The sequence below is a fragment of the Nycticebus coucang genome, chromosome 19, assembly GCF_027406575.1.
Source record: "Nycticebus coucang isolate mNycCou1 chromosome 19, mNycCou1.pri, whole genome shotgun sequence".
Taxonomy (NCBI): domain Eukaryota; kingdom Metazoa; phylum Chordata; class Mammalia; order Primates; family Lorisidae; genus Nycticebus; species Nycticebus coucang.
Genome location: NC_069798.1, coordinates 64417770 through 64437297, shown reverse-complemented (window position 1 = coordinate 64437297; position 19528 = coordinate 64417770). Strand labels below are relative to the sequence as shown.

At 35.9% G+C, this 19528-nt stretch overlaps 1 protein-coding gene and 1 pseudogene across 1 annotated transcript in view; one reads left to right on the top strand and one right to left on the bottom strand.

Annotated features, from left to right (window-relative positions):
* The window catches only part of RTTN (rotatin), a 181849-nt gene that overhangs the window by 73075 nt on the left and 89246 nt on the right, over positions 1–19528 (top strand). The window contains exons 24-27 of the mRNA XM_053571779.1: positions 1971–2159; positions 2873–3112; positions 10947–11091; positions 13799–13953. Coding sequence (XP_053427754.1) covers positions 1971–2159; positions 2873–3112; positions 10947–11091; positions 13799–13953 — 729 coding nt within the window. The remainder of the gene's footprint in view (positions 1–1970; positions 2160–2872; positions 3113–10946; positions 11092–13798; positions 13954–19528) is intronic.
* On the bottom strand, positions 10096–10783 carry LOC128572116 (SOSS complex subunit C-like; annotated as a pseudogene).

The window sequence follows — 19528 nt, the reverse complement described above, 5'->3', positions numbered from 1 at the left end:
TTGATCAAATACTGCATATGGCAAGTGAAAAATTATATAGATTATGGATGGTGTCTCCCTTCATAGATGATATAATTTTCTCCTGGCAGCAGTTATATTATGGGCAGATGAATTTGATTCTATCAGGGATAGAGATGAGATGATTCAGGGTTGGGTTTCAGTCTTTGTAAAGGCTGGTCTTTCTGTGGTTTGCACTAATCTGGAGCATAGTCCTACAGGAATTTAACCTGGGAGGCTGGGATGTTTAGAAGTCCCCCCTCTTGGCAAGTTCTGAATGTCAGTTTTTGTATCCCCAGCCACACATGGCTGCTAAAAGCTCTGAATGGCTGCTTTCTGCTTGGCCTCTTAGCCCTAAGCTTTTTTTGGAATCATAAAATTATATGTAAAGGTTTGGAAAATGTAGGGCATAGCTTTTTTAGTTTTCCTTGTAAAGAAGTTAGTCTGATTGATATAGGCTTTCCATTTATAGGCGGAAATAGATATTTTTTGATTTTTTTCCCCCAGAAAAGTCTTTATATCTTTCCTTCTCTTTTTTCTTTCTTTATTGGGTTGAACCTTTTGTGGTGTATAGGCCAGTTTTGTGTAGAATATTCCACAATGGGAACTTGTATGATTATTTCCCTGTTATTGGTAATGTTAAGGTGGATCACTTAAGGTGCCAAAATTGCTAGTTATCCTCAGTGTTAAAAGGGTGTTTTTCATATGAAAGTTATGTCTCAGGAATATCTCATAGCCCAACAGTGCTTCACCAGTAATTTGTGTCCACTGTTTCTTTTTGTATCAATTATTAATTTCGGAGTTGTGGAAGGTGATTTTCTAATTCTGTTGTTTCTTTTGCATCACTAGATGGCATTCTTCTTCCTCCTCAACCCCTTGCTTAAATAGTGTTATGGATTTTTTATTAAAAATATCATTGTCCATTATCTTCATTCTATCTTTTGATGCTCTCAAATTCTTCCTGATTTGTCTAGTGCAGGTCCTTTCAAACAGGCATCTATGTCCTTTTGACATGGCACCATAAGTCTTTCTAGTACTTTCTTGCTTTCTGGCACAAAGTAATAGCCAGTGTTTGTCTCCTATTTTCCAGTCCCAATCCCATCATTAGTCATTTCTCTAAGGTTGCTTTTAGTGAAAAATTCCAATTTCAAAGTATCATTTTTAAAAATTAGTAAACCTGATTTGTATATAGAACTGCACCCTAGACTCTTTTATTGGGGCACGTGAAATGAAAAAACACACTTAGGTATCCCTTAGAAATCTTACCCAATTTTATCTGTCATCACTCACAAATATGTGAATTAAGGGTTTGAGAATGTTTTACTAGTAATGTTACTAGTAAAGGCATTGCTCTCGTGTTAAACTGTACTAAATTAACTTTAACTGGCTTAAGAGATACTGCTTTTGAATATTATTTCTAAACATAGTGTTTGGCTCTTTTGTTGAGTTTATTGATGAAACTCTTCTTAAGTGAAAGTAATAAATTGGAGTTTAGTCACTTGGTGACCTCTGTGGTTGTAGGTGATTCATATAGCCTATGTCAGCCTCATTTTGATCATCTATAAATTGGTGTCATAGTGCTGTGCATGGGACTGAATGAATGGTAGATCTGACAAGCTGTGCTTGACACAAAGTTGACATGCGTGTTTCAGCTGATGACTGAAGTTTGGTTCACTATATTCATGAGCCTCGACTTCAAGGAGTATTATTTATCTCTTCAGTGACTCTAATGTAGCATAGAATGTGGTCAGTCTTCAGAAAAGAGTTTCATAGAGTATTTGGGGGATTTTAGAAGATAGTGAATGAGTAGTTGAAATGCTACGTAAAGAAAGATGACTTTAAAACGGGCTGTGAGAGAGATCTTTGCATTATTGTGGGGGGAGAGGCATAGAACTAGCCCTCATTTGTGGCTCATCTTTTTGAGTGGCGTTTGAGAATTTGAAAGTTTAAATATTTCTTTACATTTTTTTTAGGTATCATCTACCAGTACATGTAACCCGACATCATGCTGTGAGTCCTTACTCCATTGTTTTGCCCTTATCTGCTGACTGTTTGGCCTTGAAGCCTGTGTCAGATATGCTGAGAATAGCTTGGAACCTGTCATGGTATCACGGGAGTGAGAATCTGTTGAAACAAATGAACTCTGAAACTAAAACACAAAAGTAAGCTGTTATATTTAGTTGAAAAAGCATTTATATTTAGTTAATTGCAACTAATTAGATTTTTATGTTTTTTTAGATGAAGTAACTTTCTTACTTGATATTATCATCCAGTTTAGCTTTTTAACTAAAGATTATGCTTTTTACTTTGTTTGAAATTTTACATGTGTTCATTACTCTTAAAAATCTATCACACAAGAGGTGGTGCCTGTGGCTTAAAGGAGTAGGGCACCATCCCCATATATCAGAGGTGGCGGGTTCAAACCCAGCCCTGACCAAAAACTGCAAAACAAACAAACAAACAAACTATCACACAAGGAAATATAAATTAAAAACATTTTTTTGTGTTCTAGTTTAGAATTATGTAAAGTTTGATTAGTAATAGATGTGAATCACTAGGAAAATGCTCTGTTAGAGTAAAATCTTAGTAAGTATATACATGAATGCATTACTGTAAGGATGATACTTTTGTGTGTCTTAATATTCTAATGTCAATCTTACATGAATAAAAATTTTATTTCTGTAAGGAGGAAAAAAATCAATGTTTAACCCTAATGTCATTATAAACCAGGTTTTTTTGTTTGTTTTGGCTATAAGTCAGCCTTTAATTAAAAGAAAACGAAAATAAGGCAACTTTTGGCCAAAGGTTTATATAGCAATAAATGTGAGCTTTTATTTAAATAGCTTTATGTTTGCTCTTCTTTCTTTTTGTCTAGATTCTTAGATACACTGAAGCTATCCACAGAGGACATCCTTACTCTGAAGATAACACATGTGGCTAGTGGGCTGCAGGACTGCCACCGTTCCATTGTTCAGGCTGCAACCCACAGGGAAGTTAGGGCTGCTGTCGCTAGGATGAGTTTTTATCTTCTGAATGACAGATTGTCTTTGAAGAGTGGCACTGGCCCATGTGCGGTTACCTTGACGTCCTTGGCTTGGCACACCGCACTGAACAGGTTAGTGTAAGGTCAAGCCTGCCATTTTCAAAGACTGGGATAGAATCGTGTTTGACTTCATCTCTATACCTTTGAAGATAAGAATATGTGTTCTGTTTGCTATATGAGAGAAATGTTTTTTTATGGGAAGAAAAACTACAGAACTTTTATCTGGTGTTATAGTAATAGCAAAATACTGAAATTTTAACTTAGTCATTTTGTTTTTTATGGGATTACTAATGAACTTGTAACAGTTTTATTTAATATCCTGTCTCAGAAGATTTTATCTCAGTCATAAAAAAATTGAAGCGAAGGTATGAATGAAACAAACTGAATGTTTACTCCTACCTGTGTTATAGATGAGGTAAGACATCAGTGGATTGGTGTGTGGTACACCTGCTGCAGGCTTGCTTTGTTTTGCTTTTGTTTTGTTCTTTAAATTATCTCTTTTCTTTTTACCCTAAATTTCACAAAGTTGATTTCCCAGGTGGAGATCCTTCAGTAGTTACTGGAAAGGCTCTAGCTTGTGAATTTCACATGCTTGCCTGGTGGCAGATGGCTGCATTTGAAGCAAGACTGATAAGCAACTGCTGGATGCAGATTTTCATTTTAGTCTTCATGTGACTTTGGTAAAAAGTATATAGTTTTACTTACTTAACATAAAATTTACAGTTTTCAGAATGGTAGGTTAAGTGATTTTTCAAAATATGAACATCTTTATTTAGTTTAGTTTTTAATGCGGTTTTTCTAGTGGTGTGACAGCCACCCAGTTGCTCTGCCTTGTTGAGAGAACATAGCTTTCACCTCATTTACTTGATTATTGTGCTAAGACATTTACATTCTACACTTGACAGATGTGACTTGTACCCTTGTCATATGCTCCATAGGTGTGGTCCCGCCTTTTACCCTCCCTCTGTCAAACCTCCCCCCTCCCCTCCTTTCCCACTCCATTTCTCTCCATCCTGGGCTATAGTCACTTTTTTGATTGCTTATTGAAGGTAACTCAGACCACTTAAAGGAAATGTTTGGAGACAGAAGATTCCCTGAAAGTTATGGCTCAATAAAATATTGAGATACTGAGATCGTTTTCTTACAAGCTTAGTTTAATTTTTTTTATATATTATATATAAGTATTTCAAAGTATATCATTCTAGACCAAACGAAATACAGGGAAGCAACATGAGCATACTTGTATGAATGATTTTTATATTTTAAAAACATCATTGTATTTTAGACATTTTTCATGTCAGTAAATATACTTTGAGGCTGATTTTTAAAATATGTGATATATATGAGCGAATACTCCCCCCAAATACTTCTAGGAGTCTGTATGCAAACCGTTTTAAATTGTACACAAACTTTATTTCAACCCTGTATTAAAATAAAAACTTTGATTAGATATTTTTGAAATTGTTCTTTTAGGTCATTGAAATGACAGGTTTTAGGGAGAGAGCAGCGTCTACACACATACATGGGCAAGAGGGATATCTTCAGTGTACTGTAAATAGATGCCAGAACTAGAAATTAAAAAGCAGATGAAATTCTGTGGGCTTCATTATGCAAGATCAGTTTCAGTTTGGAAAACTGAAATGACAGATGTAAAGAAGTCTTGTATTTTGAAGTCATTTAATTTTTTTGCCAAAAACTATTACCAAGCCTGACTATACAGAGAAGGGTCAAAGGAAAAAATCCTTTTTATATGCTAAAGTGAACACCACCCTAAAGGATGACTGTTTACCACTATTGTCAAGTGTGTATTTGAGTTTGACTACAGAAAATGGTGGTTAAAATTTTTTTGTTTGTTTGTGTTTTGGAGACAGTCTCCCTCTGTTTCCGTGGGCCTGAGTGCCATGGCATTATCACAGTTTACTGCAAACTCTAAACTCCTGAGCACAAGCAATTCTCCTATTTCAGCTTCCCAAGTAGCTGGGAGTATATACAGGTGCATGCTACCATGGTTGGCTAATTTTTTCTATTTTTGGTAGAGATAGAGGTCTCACTCTTGCTCAGGCTGGTCTCAAACTCTTGACCTCAAGTGATCCTCCCATCTTGGCCTCGCAAAGTGCTAGGATGATAGGTATGAGCCACCAAGGCTGGCCTTTTGCTAAAATCTTCCTATGTGCAGTACTGTGGCTTCTAAACACAGCGTACTAGCTGGGCACTGTGGCTGAGGCCTGTAATCCTAGCCCTTTGAGAGGCCAAGGTCAGGGATTGCTTGAGACCAAGAATTCAAGGACAGCCTGAGCAGTATAAGGAGACCACATGTGTACAAAAAAATAAACATAGCTTCCTAAAGTGATTATTTTGAGCAGTTTAACCTTAATTTATGTACATAGATTTTTGTGTGTATGCTAACACATACACCATTACAATTTTATGTCGTTTTGGAAACTTAATTTTAGAAATGAATGATAGGATATTGCATCCTCATTTATAAATGAAATATGTTTGTAATTTCCCTTTATAATAATATATTTTTTCCAATTTTAATATCAGGTGTATCCAGATGAAGTAGAATGATTTTGAAGTATTTCTTCTTTTTTCTATTGTCTGTAAGATTTGGCATGATCTGTTTTTTTGAAATTATCTTCTATTTTTATTTATAAATATTGTCTATTTTTTGAAACTTTGGGGAAAAAAAAAGAAATTAACTGATGACTCCATACTGAACCTCAGAGTCAAAGCATTCCATGATAGAAATACTTTTATCTGACAATGTGAATGTTACTTTTTTTGCATTATTATTATTATTGATCAATACATTGAGGCAATCATCTGATTTCTTTTCTGAATGTATTTATCTTCATTCATTCTTTACAAGGTTTTTGTTTCTAGTCTTTATCTTAAACATTGTTATCATTACTAAATTTTAAGCCTTTTTAATTTTGCAAAGGCAAAAAGTGGAAACCAAATAAACACATGTATATGTATGGAGAAAATAAAAAAAAATGCTAGTCATGGTTCAGTAGAATTACAAGTTGTTAGACCTGTTTAGAGTCTTCAGTTTCTATTCTGTGTGTTTAATGTCTCTCTACCCACTTTCCTGTTAAAAGTCTATTGCTTCCGTCTTAGCGAAGTCTTTCACTATTTTCACCTGGACTGAGAATGAATAGCTGATTATTTTTTCTTATTTAAGCCTTGTGCCACTCATTCATATTGCTTCCTGAATGTTCTTTCTAAAATACGTGTCACCTATGGATCATGCCTGGCACACTAGGTAGAATTCAAACCCGTTAGACCCAGAAGTTACTTTTTGATCTGGCACTTGCCTACCTTTTGAGCTGCATTTCCTAGCCTTCTCTAACATGCACTTGTATCTTGGGGTTTTATGAACTTATTTGATGTTCTAGGGCATGTACTTCTGTTTTGTACCTCCTTCTATACAGTTAACTCCCTGGATGCCTTGTGACTATCTACTCATCCTTGAGCTTCCTGTCAAAGTCCTGTTTTTCTGGAGTTCTCCGGTAGCTTGTCTGCATGACTTCTGCAGCTGTTGTAGGTTAAATGTTTGTCTTCTTTCATGTGTAGACCTTTTATTACATTCCTTTTTATATACGTCACATATGGTATAGGCATGGTATACAGTTGACTCCTAATAAATGCAGAATGGATGAGTTGGAGAGACCTTAGAACTCATCTAGTCCAGCTGTGTGCTTGATAAATTCCTCTCTTGTTCTGTCACGTGGCCATGCAACCAGAGCATGGAAACTTGCTCTGAAGGATGTTCATTCCATTTGTGAGCTGTTAATATGGTGTTGCTCCTCCTTTAAAATTTCCACTTGGTCATTTCTACTTCTTATAGGCAGTGCCTGAGTTAACAAACATCTGACTGAGGTACTCTCGCATTTCTGAACAGAGGCTGTCACAGGTGATAGATGGATGTACCTCTTCCAACTTAACATACAAATTCAACTTGGCAACAGACCACAGAATCTGTTTCATTTGTAACCTGGGGACACCTATACCCTGTTAACTCACAGAATAAAACCTAACTATATTCTTGTGACAACTCTTTAATTATTTAAACATAACTGAAATTTCTCCTCTACTTTTTCTCTCTCCAGTGTATAAATGCTTTCCATTTTTTTAGATGTACTTCAAAAACCATGGTCTCTAGACTTATTTGTTCTTACTGTTCTATAAGTGTACTTTGAGATCTGGACGTGTTCCTTTATGTGGAGGTGGGGCTGTGAGATGGGGTGGGCAGGGAAAAGGGGGCTAGTGCTTCTCTTTGCTGCTACTTTTCCATTTTTTAGCATTTATCGATCACCCCGTGGTGCCACTCTACAGGAAATGTAGCAGTGGGCAAATTTCACATTGTTTGCTTTTATGGCTGCTAAAAGTGTAATAAAAACTAGGAATGCTTTTAAGGAACAGATTGTTATAAAACAGTACTAGAAGAGTGCTAATGTCTCTTCAATGGGGAGAGAGTGGTTGAAATGAGTAAATTTGAGTGGAGGCATAAAATAGAGGTAGGATGTTAAAAGGCCATGGGAATGGGAGCAGAAAGGATGCCAGGCATGTGGATGAATACTGCAGGAGCTCACTTAGATGTGGGATGTAAAAAGGCGGACTCACAGAAGTATAAAGTAGAATGATGGTTACGAGAGGCAAGAGGTGAGGGGTGGGCGTGAGGGGAAGGGAGATGGTCAGAGCACACATTCGGAGTTTCAGTCAGGAGAAATAGGTTCTGTGATTATCACATAGTGTGGTAGCTAAGGATTATATTTCAGAATAGCTAAAAAAATGGATTTAAGTGTTCTCACCTCAAAGAAATAAGTATTTGAGGTGGTAGATGTGTTAACTAGCCTGATTCAATCATTTCACAATGTTTATGTGTATCAAAATACATGAATTACATTGTATATTATATACGTAAGTATAATTATTTATCAAAATAAAGCGTAATAAGTGAAATATAGGTTTGTGCATGTTATGACAGAAATTCAAAACTTTAAATCCAAAAATTGATCATTTGGCTCACAATCACTTATGGAAATAGATCAGTATTATTTCTCCTGTTAACTAAAATACCACATTCTCTAAATATTGAAAAAAAATTAAATATATAAAAAAAGATGCCAGGCAAAGGAATTAAGGCCCCAAGTTAGGAAAAAAGGTGGATATACAGAACGGGGGGCTTGAATTTACAGAACGGGGGGCTAATACAAAATGAGACTACCGAGGTGATACTTTAAGATTGCTGGATGTCAAGGAAGACTTCTCTATGATTGCTGAATTCCATCTTGTTAGAGTCATTCTTCCTTTCAGAATGTTTTTCTAACCTCTATTTTTGTAATTTGACACTTGTGATCCTTCTCAGGTGAATGTCATTTAGGGGAGGTGGGGATTTTAAATATAAATAATACGGCAAACAGATTATGAAGAAGTATGACATGCTATTGCCCTGGCGTTGGACTGCTTAGATAAGTGTCTCTTTAACATTTATCAGCCATGTGACTGGAATTACAGCTTAACCATATCTTTGCCTGAGTTTTCTCTTTAAAAATGGAGCTGTTCATTTCATAGAGTTATAAAGACTGAAACAAATCCTTTTAAGTCCATAGAACATAGCCTGGCACAAGGTCTGAACCCAGTAAATACTGAATATTATGATTAGTGGTATTGTTGTTACTAACATTTTAATATAATTGCTTTAGATTTTTAAAAAATATTACAGATAAAATTGAATCTTATAGCTCTTCCTGATTGCCTTTAAAAAAATTTTTTTTCCTAACTACTTTTTTCTTGTAAAAGTTTTCTTGTCTACTAATTTTTTGCTTTCTTAAGCCAGTTGTTAAGTATCTCAGAAAATGAGTTTGTATTCTTTCACTTGAACTTATAAAAATATTCCTAAGTCTACCTTCAGTGTTCTGTCCTGTGACAAACTCTGGTAGCATTTTGTAAGGTTCCCCCCACCTCACTTTGTTACTCTAAGTGGTCAGAGTTGGGTTTGTAATATTAGTGTATTATCAGTTTTTATCTGTAAAATATGACATTTCCAGCATCTAAAAGCAACTTTCTGTGGATGGTTAGAGGCACTATTTTCTCCTTGGTATTTCTTTGGCAGTTTTTTCTGAATTTGTTATTATTATTATTAATATTTTGGTATTTATTATTTCTAGTTTTTTTTTGAGACAGAGTCTTACTGTATCGCCCTGAGTAAAGTGCTGTGGTGTCACAGCTCACAGCAACCTCAAACTCTTGGGCTTAAGTGATTCTCTTGCCTCAGCCTGCTAAGTAGCTGTGACTATAGGCACCTGCCATAACGGCGGCTATTGTTGTTATTGTTGTTGGCATTGTTGTTTAGCAGGCCCAAGCTGGTTCGAACCCATCAGCCCCAGTGCATGTGGCTGGCGCCCTAAGCACTGAGCTATGGGCACTGAGCCCATTTCTAGTTTTCTTAGTGACTTGGCCAAATGCCCTCTGCCCCAGCTCCCTGTTCCCTTTGTTTTTTTTTTTAATATGGTAATGCTCCATAAGAGCATGTATGAATTTAAAAGCCATAAATTATTATAATTGTTTTTGATAGCATTTAGTCACATCATTTATTATGACGTATGTTTATAAAAGATAAGACTGGTAATTTAGTCTTGAGTTTTTGTTTAGAATTGAAAAATAGGGGAAATACAAGTTCACAAAGAATATTTCAGGTTCTTTTGTTAACTATAAAATCAAAAGGTATGCTGGCACTAATCCTCCAAACATCAAATATGAATGTAACTTATTTAAGCTACTGGTTCACATGTTATAAAGCACCCTCATTTCTTTAAGGTAAGTACTATAAATGACTCTTGAAAATCTAGTGTGGACATGATAGATATATTCAGTCAAACCTGTTGGGGGCTAGGGTGTGATTTTATATGACCATCCTATTCAGAATCTAATTTAGAGTTAAAATCAAACAGCATTTCAAAACAGTTGCTGTCATGGGCAGCATAATCAGTTCCTCAGACGATACGGCTCCTAAAGCTCTCCATCATCCTAGTTACCGTTTTTTTGTTTTGTTTTGTTTTTACTTATACATTCCTTTCTTTTAAAGAAGCAGAAAATATAAAAGTTCACTGAAATTCTGAAAGTCACTGTTTGTACAACACTGAATGATAGAGGCTTTGGCATTTGGTATTACGAAGTCATTTTCATCACAAATATTTTCTTCACTCTGGGTCAAGGCGAGGCAAAACTGGAAGAATAAGATTCCCAAATGCAGAGTCTTGAGTTATGAAGTATCCAGGTGAATGTGCATGAGCATGCTGCAAAGCTGCCTTCTGCTGGGCTGCTATGTGCTGCTGCTCAGCATGATCCCGGAAATCCTTATTCAGAGCAGGTCTGGAGAGTGCAATGCTCGCTCCAGGATGATTTGTTGAAGACTGGTTCTGCAAAAGAATTTTCTTTTCTCTTTATCCAGTTCTGCCAAGATTGCAACTCTGGTTTTGTTTTGAAAACATTTGTTGGACACCACATGACATGGTTTAAGTAGTTTACACTTTCAACAGTGCACTGTGTTCCTTTCAATGACATCTTTATCAAGTTGGGGTTTTGGCAATTGCTCGTCCTGAAGGATTTGCTGCCATCTTCCTATTCTGTTTTCAATTATGTCTGGTGGCAACCAATCAGCACTTTACAATCACCTGGCAGAGGAAGGCGCTGGGGACTGCAGAGCCTCCACGCGGCCGCTCGTGAGGGGGGCATGACCACCTGTTCCCTTTGTTTTTGAATTTTTTAGTATCTAGAATAGTGTTTCATAAAATGGCATGGTCAGAAGAAATGGGTAAAGTACCTAATGTATCTATGATGGACAGTGATACTGTGTATTTTGAAGCGCTAGAAACCATGATTGTCTTCTTGATTACAGGTTTTTACAAGTGCTTCCTGCTTGCACTGAAGATGAGAAACTGCTGATAGATGTCGTACACTTTTTAAATAAGTTAATGAAGGAACAAAGAAAAAATTCATCCGTAGAATTTCTAGACTGGATTCTAGAAATACTTCTTAGACATGTAAGTGTTGCTAAATAATTTGGATTTTAGGTTTGATAAGTAATTTATTTGTAGAAATGATACTATATTATCATTTTTATCTAGGCTATGTTCAGTAATAAAGCAGTCCTCATGTTGGAATGAACAACTTGTAGCAATATGACCTTCTTGATAGGATTGTTACTATGTTTATTAAATTAAAACTTCATAGATGAAATGGGACTTTCAGGCTTGATGTTTAACAAAAGTTATATTTTTTACTGCAACTGTATTTTTAAGTGGGGATCTGTTTGTTTCTGTTGGGGGTGGGGCAGGGTTCAGATAGTAACATTGAGAGATAGCTAATAAAACCAGATGGAGGCAGGGAGGCATAATGATGGTTAAGTTGGAAAGAATCAATAAAATAGTGCTCAGGTGTTAACGTAAGGAATATTTACCCTTCCAGGCCCTGATACTCTCATATTTTTAACTGACAGTGTTCTAAGACATTTGCTAAGAACTCAAGAAACTAGCTGACTATCTATTGTTGGTCTGTCTGTCCATGTATGTATTTATTTGTAAACACTGCTTGAATTTACTTAGCAAGATAAACCTTTGCACACATAATCAAGAAAAAACACATAAAAACCAGGCCTTAGCTGATATAAAAGGTAGTGGACCTTATAAGACAAATATGTTCCATTATCTATTAATACATTTGCAAAGCTTAAATAGATGATTCTCTATATTTACTGACATGGAAAATGTCTATAATGTAATGTTATTTTTTAAATGCAGTAAAAATCATCCTTACAAGTCTGATGATGTGATCACAGTGCTTCTCAGTGTTACGCACCAGTTTCAGTAGGATCGGCACCAGTTCTTCTTTGTAGGTCTGATAGAATTCAGCTGTGAATCTTTGCCCTGGGATTTTTCTGTTGTCGTTGTGAGATTTTTTTTATTACCCATCAAATCTTCCTACTCAATATTGGTCTGTTTGACATTTCTTTTTTTTTTTAGACAGTGTCTTACTTAGTTGCATTGTGGCTCACTGCAACCTCAAATTCCTCTTGCCTCAGCCTCCTGAGTAGTTGGGACTACAGGTACCTGCCATAGCGCCTGGCTATTTTTAGAGGTGGGGTCTTGCTCTTGATCAGGCTGGTCTTGAACTCCTGAGCTCAAGCAATCTCCCCATTTTGGCCTCTCAGAGTGCTAGGAATATAGGTGTAAGCCAACGTGCCACACCTTGGTCTTGAACTCTTTAGCTCAAGCAGTCCTTCTGCTTCAGCATCTCAGAGTGCTAGGATTACAGGTGTAAGCCACTGTGCCAGACCTTGGTCTTGAACTCTTTAACTCAAGCAGTCCTCCTGCTTCAGCATTCCCAGAGTGCTAGCATATAGGTGTGAGCTACCGTGCCCTGCCTGGTAGGCTATTGATTCAGGCTTGGGAGGTTGTATCTTTCCAAAAATTATCCGTTTCCTCTAGGTTTTCCAGTTTCTTTGCATAGAGGTATTTGTAGTCTCAGATGATCTTTTATATTTCTGCATTATCAGTTGTAGAGGATGGACTATTAACTAGGTTGGAGTGAGAGGCTTCCTTCTTTGTCCTTTGACTTAGACAAGTTACTTAACCTTTTCATAAATCTATTTGCCCATCTGTAAAACAGGAATGAAAATGCTAATCTTCTTAATCAAAAACTTAAATGTAATTTTATTTTCTTTCTCTTTTATTATAGGTGATTAATAACTATTCCATATATCTATTAATGCTGCTGGTTGACGTAACATTTTCTACTCTCAATATTATTAGAAAGAATTCTTTTATATCCCCTTAGCTACAATTTTTTTTTTTTAAGTAGGAGAAATTTTATAAAGCACTAGTTTAATTTGTTTTTTAACCTATCAACTGACAATGATTATAGCAGTAATAACCCTCAGAATTGGTTTAGGTGCTGTGGGCCTTTTCACATCCTACTTAGTCATATATATTGGTGTCTTTTTTGTATAACAATTTGGCAGTACATATCAAGAGGATTAAAACTATTATAATTTTTCAATTTTGTAATTTCACTGCTTAGAATTCATACATAAGACATAATCCAGAGTTGAGCATTCTGTGTGTTGCAGCTCAGTGAAATTATACATCATTGATTTTCCAGTAGTTGGTATGGTTATCCTTATGGTTGAAAACAATCAGATATTAAAATAATGTTTCTAAAGAAATATTAGTAATAACATTAAGTAGAAAAAATGCTTACAGTAGATTTTTTTACTTGATCTCAGTTTTGTTAAAACTATGTAATTATTGACTGGGTATGGTGGCTCACCCCTATAATCCCGGCATTTGGGAGGCTGAGGCAGGTGGATTGCTCAAGCTCACAGGTTCAAGACCAGCCTGAGCCTCATCTCTAAAAATAGTCAGGCATTGTGGCAGGTGCCTGTAGTCCCAGCTACTCAGGAGGCTGAGGCAAGAAAATCACCTAAGCCTAAGAGTTGGAGGTTGCTGTGAGTTATGACTTTACCAAGGGCAACGAAGTGAGACTCTGTCTCAAAAAAAAAAAAAAAAAAAAAAAAATTTAAAGAAAAAATATGTAATTATCTTCATGCTCACAGAAACAAAGAGTATGTATCAGTATTTAATAGTGGTAATCTCTGTGAGGTGTGATTATATGTGGTTTTGTTTTTCTTTAGGGAACAACATGAAGCTCAATTAGAGAGTAAATGTATTTGTTATACATTTCATTTTTTAGAGTCCAAACCCACTGTTAGACTTACTAGTTCTGACAGAGCCACAGACAAGGGAAGAAACAGATGAGATCCGGACTGCCGTCAGGCAACAGCTGCAGAAAGAACTGATCGCTCTGTTCAATACCCTGCTGCTCAGTTTCATGGATGTTACTGACAGGTACAGTTAGTGTCATTGAAGTTTGGGTACCTTTACATAGAATGTAGTTTGTTTTTTATTTTCAGAGTTTTGCTTTTTACTTCTTTCAAGTTAAGAGGTAGGAATACTTAAGTGATAGTCGATGATGGTGTTTGTTTTTGTTTCCGTTGACTCTCTGGTACAGCCTGGTTGTCACTTCTCAGTCTCCTCCGCTGCGCACGCCGACACTTCCACATCTGTGCACACACACTGATTTGTTCTCCATGGTTTACTTCTTGGTCTTCTCTCAACATGTGCCTGAGCAATCATACCTGTTGCTATAACTGTTTCTACACTGATGACTTTCAAATGCGTATCTCTAGTTGCAAATTCTGTTTCTAAATAATTTAAAAATTAAGATCAAATCACTATTTAAACCAGTGTTCACAACCTTCCTAATGCTGCTACCCTTTAATACGGTTAAGGATTGTGGTATCCCTCCAACCATAAAATTATTTTCATAGTGAGGATTGTACAAAAGTTTTTAATTTTGATGAGGTTCTTTTTATTTTTTTTCTCTTGTTAGTTTGATTTTTGCTATTTAAGAAAACATTGCCTAATCCAGGGTCACAACACTTTACTTCTTTGTTTTCTGGGAGTTTTATAGTTTTGGTGACCCCCAATTATTTTCGCTATGAAAATAATTTTGTGATTGGGGATCACCACAACATGAGGAACTGGATTAAAGGGTTGCGCATTAGGAAGGTTGAGAACCACTGATTTAAACCATTTTGAAGTGGGCTTTTTAGTATACTTACAATGTTGTTCAACTGTTACCAATATCAAATTCTAGAACATTATCATCACCCCCAAAAGATTCCTCATATCCATGAAGAAGTCCCTTGCCATTTTTTACCCTTTTCTGCAGTCCTCAGAACCACTAACCTGCTTTCTGTCTCTATGAATTTTCCTATTAATATTTCATATAACTGGAATTAAACAATATGTGACCTTTGTGTCTAGCTTTTCACTTATCATCATGTTTTCAAAGTCCATCCATGTTGGAGCAAATATCGGTACTTCTTTCTGTGACTGAATAATATTTTATGTGTAGATATACCATGTTTTGTTTATCCATTCATCCATTGGTGGACAGTTGAATTGTTTTTACCTTTTGGTTATTGCTACTGTAAACATTCATATACACATTATTAAATGGACATATGGTTTAATTTTCTTTAGTATATAGGAGTGGAATTTCTGGTTCATATGGTAACTATGTTTAACTTTTTGAGGACATGCCAAACTATTATTTTTCATAATGGCTATACCATTTTTACATTCCTACCAGCAATGTATGTGTGTTCCAATTTCTCCATATCCTCACACACCTTGTTGTTGTTATAGCCACCCTTAGGAGAATAAGCTATCATTGTGGTTTTGATTTGCATTACTCAGATGAAAAATTACGTTGAACATCTTTTCGTGTTCTTATTGGCTATTTGTATATCTTTGGAGAAATGTTTATTCAAGTTCTTTGCTTATTTTGAATTGGGTTGTTTGTTGTTTTGTTACTGAATTGTAGGAGATGTCTTTATATTTTCTAGATATCACTCTCTTATCAGATAATTGGCACATATTTTATCCCATTCTGTGGGTTATCTTTTCACTCTCTTGATAATGTCCTTTGTACAAAAGTTTTTAATTTTGAGTAGGTCCTTTTTATTTTTTTTCTCTTGTTCGTTTGACTTTTGCTATTTAAGAAAACGTTGCCTAATCCAGGGTCACAAAGCTTTACTCCTTTGTTTTCTTCTGAGTGTTTTATAGTTTTGGTTCTTACATTTAGATCTTTGATCTATTTTGAATTTCATACATGGCGTGAGGTTAGGATCTAGCTTCACTTTCATGGGGCTATGCAACTATCCTGGGATCATTACTGAAGATACTCTTTTTCTGCCATTGAATTGTCTTGGCACCCTTGCTGGAAATTGATTGTAGAAGTATGGGTTCACTTATGAACTCTCAGTTCTGTTCCATTGATCTTTATGTCATCCTTATGCCTGTGACATAATACAGGGTGTCCCCAGAGTGGCCCTTAAAGTCTCCATACATAGGGAAAACATAAAATTATGGTTAAATGTACTTTATTTTTCTCCTCTGAGACAGAGTCTCTGATATTCTAAGTGTGCCTTGTTGTCATAGCTCACAATAGCCTGAAATTCTTGGGTTCAAGAGTTCCTCTTGCCTCAGTCTCCCAAATAGCTGGGACTACATGTGCCCCCCCCAACCCCCATCCCCAGTGCTTGGCTGGTTTTGGTAGAGACAGGGTCTCTTGCTTAGGCTGGTCTTCAACTCCTGAGCTCAAGCAATCAACTTGCCTAGGATTATAGGTGTGAACCACTATGCCCAGCTGGTAAATGTAGCTTTGTTTTTCTTTTTCAAGATTGTTGCTATTCAGATATCAACTTTTTATTCCTGCAAAAATGACCACTGAAATTTTGGTAGAGATTGCACTGAATCTTAGATCTCTTGGGAGTTTTGCCAACTTAACAGTCCATGAACATGGGATTTCATTTAAGGTTGTCTTTAATTTTTTTCAATAATATTTTATAGTTTTCAGTGTAAAAGTCTTGCATATACTTTACTACACTTATTTTTAAGTATTCTTTTTTGATTAGTGTTATTGTAAATGGAATTTTCTCAATTTTCTTTATTTTTTTGTCAGTTTTCTATTTCAATTGTTTATTTTAGTGTACAGAGATACAACAGATTTATAATCTTATTTATATTCTATAACTTTGTTGAATTTGTTTGCTCTAATAGTTTCCTGTGAATCCTCTAGGGTTTTCTTTTTTTTTTTTTTTTTTTGCAGTTTTTGGCCAGGGCTGGGCTTGAACCTGCCACCTCCAGCATATGGGGCCAGCGCCCTACTCCTTTGAGCGCCGCCCTCCTGTAGGGTTTTCTTGCTGTAAAATCATGTCATCTGTGAATAGAGATAATCTTTCTTCTTTCTGATGTGGATACCTTTTATTTTTTTGTGTGTACTTGCTTTGGCTGGAACTCTCAGGACATTGCTGAATAGCAGTGGAGAGAGTAGGATTCCTTGACTTATTTCTGGTCTTAGGGAAAAGCTTTCAGATTTCATCATTAGAGTGATGTTAGCTGTGGGTTTTTTATAGTTGGTCTTTTATAATATCTGCTGTTCCACTTCTGCAGATTCAACCAAACTTGTGCTGAAATACACAATTCATTGAATCAGTGGATGCAGAAACTGTGGATACGGAGGACTGACTGTGGGGCTTGAGCTTCGGATTTTGTTATCTGTCGTGTGGTGGTCCTGGAACCAATCCCCTGTACATACTGAGGCATGACTGTGTGCCTTTTCTTAGTTTATTGGTGTTTTTATCATGAAACGTTGGATTTGTGAAGTACTTCTTTACCGTTAAGATTACGATGTGACATTTCTTTCCTTAAAGTAATGGTACACCGTGTTGATGTTCGTGTATCAGACTACCCTTGCCTTGGATAAATCCTACTTGGTCATGATGTTTAATCTTTAGATACTGCTGGATTTCCTAGTATTTGTTGGGGGGGGGGTTGTATCTATATTCGTAGGGAAATTATTGTACTGTTGTTTTCTTGCCATGTCTTTGTCTGGGTTTGGTATTAGGGTGGTACTGGCTTTGTGGTAAGAAGTAGAAAGTATTTCCTCCTCTTTTATTCTTTGTACGCTTTAGAAAGATTGGTATTAATACTTCAAATACTTGGTAGATTTTACCAGTGAAGCCTCTTTCCTTGGTCTTTGAGGTTTTTGATTATTGGCTTGATCTTTTAACTTTCTATAGGTCTATTCAGATTTTCCGGTACTTTTGATTCAGTTGTGGTAGCCTGCATGTTTCTAAGAATTTGTCCATTCCATCTAGGTCATCTAGTTTGTTAGTGTATAATTGTTCATACTACTATAGTTCTTTTTATTTATGTAAAGTCAGTAGTAACATCCCCACTTTCATTTATGACTTTAGTAAATTGAGTCTTCTCTTTTTTTGTCAATCGAGGTAAAGGTTTGTTAATTTTGTTAATTTTTTCAAGGCACCAACTTTCAGTTTTGTTCATTTTCTCCTTTTTCTATCCTGTTTCATTTATTTTTGCTGTAATTTTAATCTTTTCTTTCTGCAATTTTGTGTTTAATTTGCTCTTTTTCTAGTTCCTTAAACAAAGTTAGAATATTGATTTTTAGATCTTTTTTGAAACAGGTCTTTACAGGTAAATATCCTTCTGAGCATTGCTTTATTACATTATATAAGTTTTGGTGCATTATATTTTTGTTTTTACTACTCAAAATATTTTTTAATTTCCTTTGTCATTTCTTCTATGACCCCTTGGTTGTTTAAAAATTTGTTATGTTATGTTTACATATTCATGAATTTTATAATTTTCTTCTGTTAGTGATTCAGTTTCAACTATTGTGGTCAGAGTATCTGCCAAAGCAGGTCATCTCAGCTTTCTTCCTGAGCTTTTAGTCAAGTCTACTTTTTTGTTCTAGGTTTTATTTGGTGCTTCAAACAGAAGCTAAAACTCTTACCTATACATGTTTTCAACAGATGTTCCCCAGTGGTGGCTTTAGCCCTGGGTGAGTTCTGAGTTGGGTGAAATAAAATGGTTTGATAAGTCTTCTAGGGAGACACCAAAATATCAAATGAAGATAATTTTTTGCAAATGACATTGCTCCTTTCCCTCTGGTACAGGTACTGGGCATGTATGCTGTTATTTTTAAGGCTGCCAGGGAGCCAAGGTATGGGAATAGGAGGAAGGTCAATTTGTAATATCATAAAAATTGCTGTTCTTACTAAGACTCAGCCATTTTTCTTGAATAAGTGCTTCTTGGTAGTTGCAAGCTTTTGGTTAGTTTTCAGAGTTCCCAAAATATTGAAACTGCCAGTTTCTGCCTTTTTTTTTGGTTGCTTTTATGGCAGGGTAGTCTTTGGGGGTTCCTTACTCAGCCATTTCAGCTGATGTCCCCTTCTGGCTTCTTTTGATAGCTGTAAACCCATTCGTTTAGTTGCTTCTTGGGTATACCCACCAGGACTTTTCACATGTTAAAATACAGTGCAGCTCTTCCAACTGGAAGTTTTTTGTGAATATGTATAGTATCTTCAGAAATTGAACAGCAGTATAGATTTAAAAAAATAACAGCACATGCTCTAGAGTCCATAAGGTCTATAGTGGTCAGTTCATTTAACTTTGTGCATAAGATCTGATTTTCTGGGAATGACATTGGGAAGCAGAAAGATGTTTATTGGTTTTGCTGTGTAAATATCTCAAAGCTGTACTGGAGCCAAAGACCTGATCTCATATATGTAACATTTGAAATGAATAAATTGTCAAAACAGCCTTTATTCAGCTCAGAATCTGGTTGGATCCAAAAGGTCAGCATCCAGCCCAACTTGTACGACTGAAGTTTAAGCCCGTCTGTGAGAAATTATTTACTACTTATTCAAGAGCTCTTTTATACAAATGTTTGATAGCCAGTCACAAATGAACAGAACTGTGAGGAAGCGGGACAATGTCTCCCAAAATTAATAGAAAAAGTCATTAGATGTAAATCCACAGATGTTAA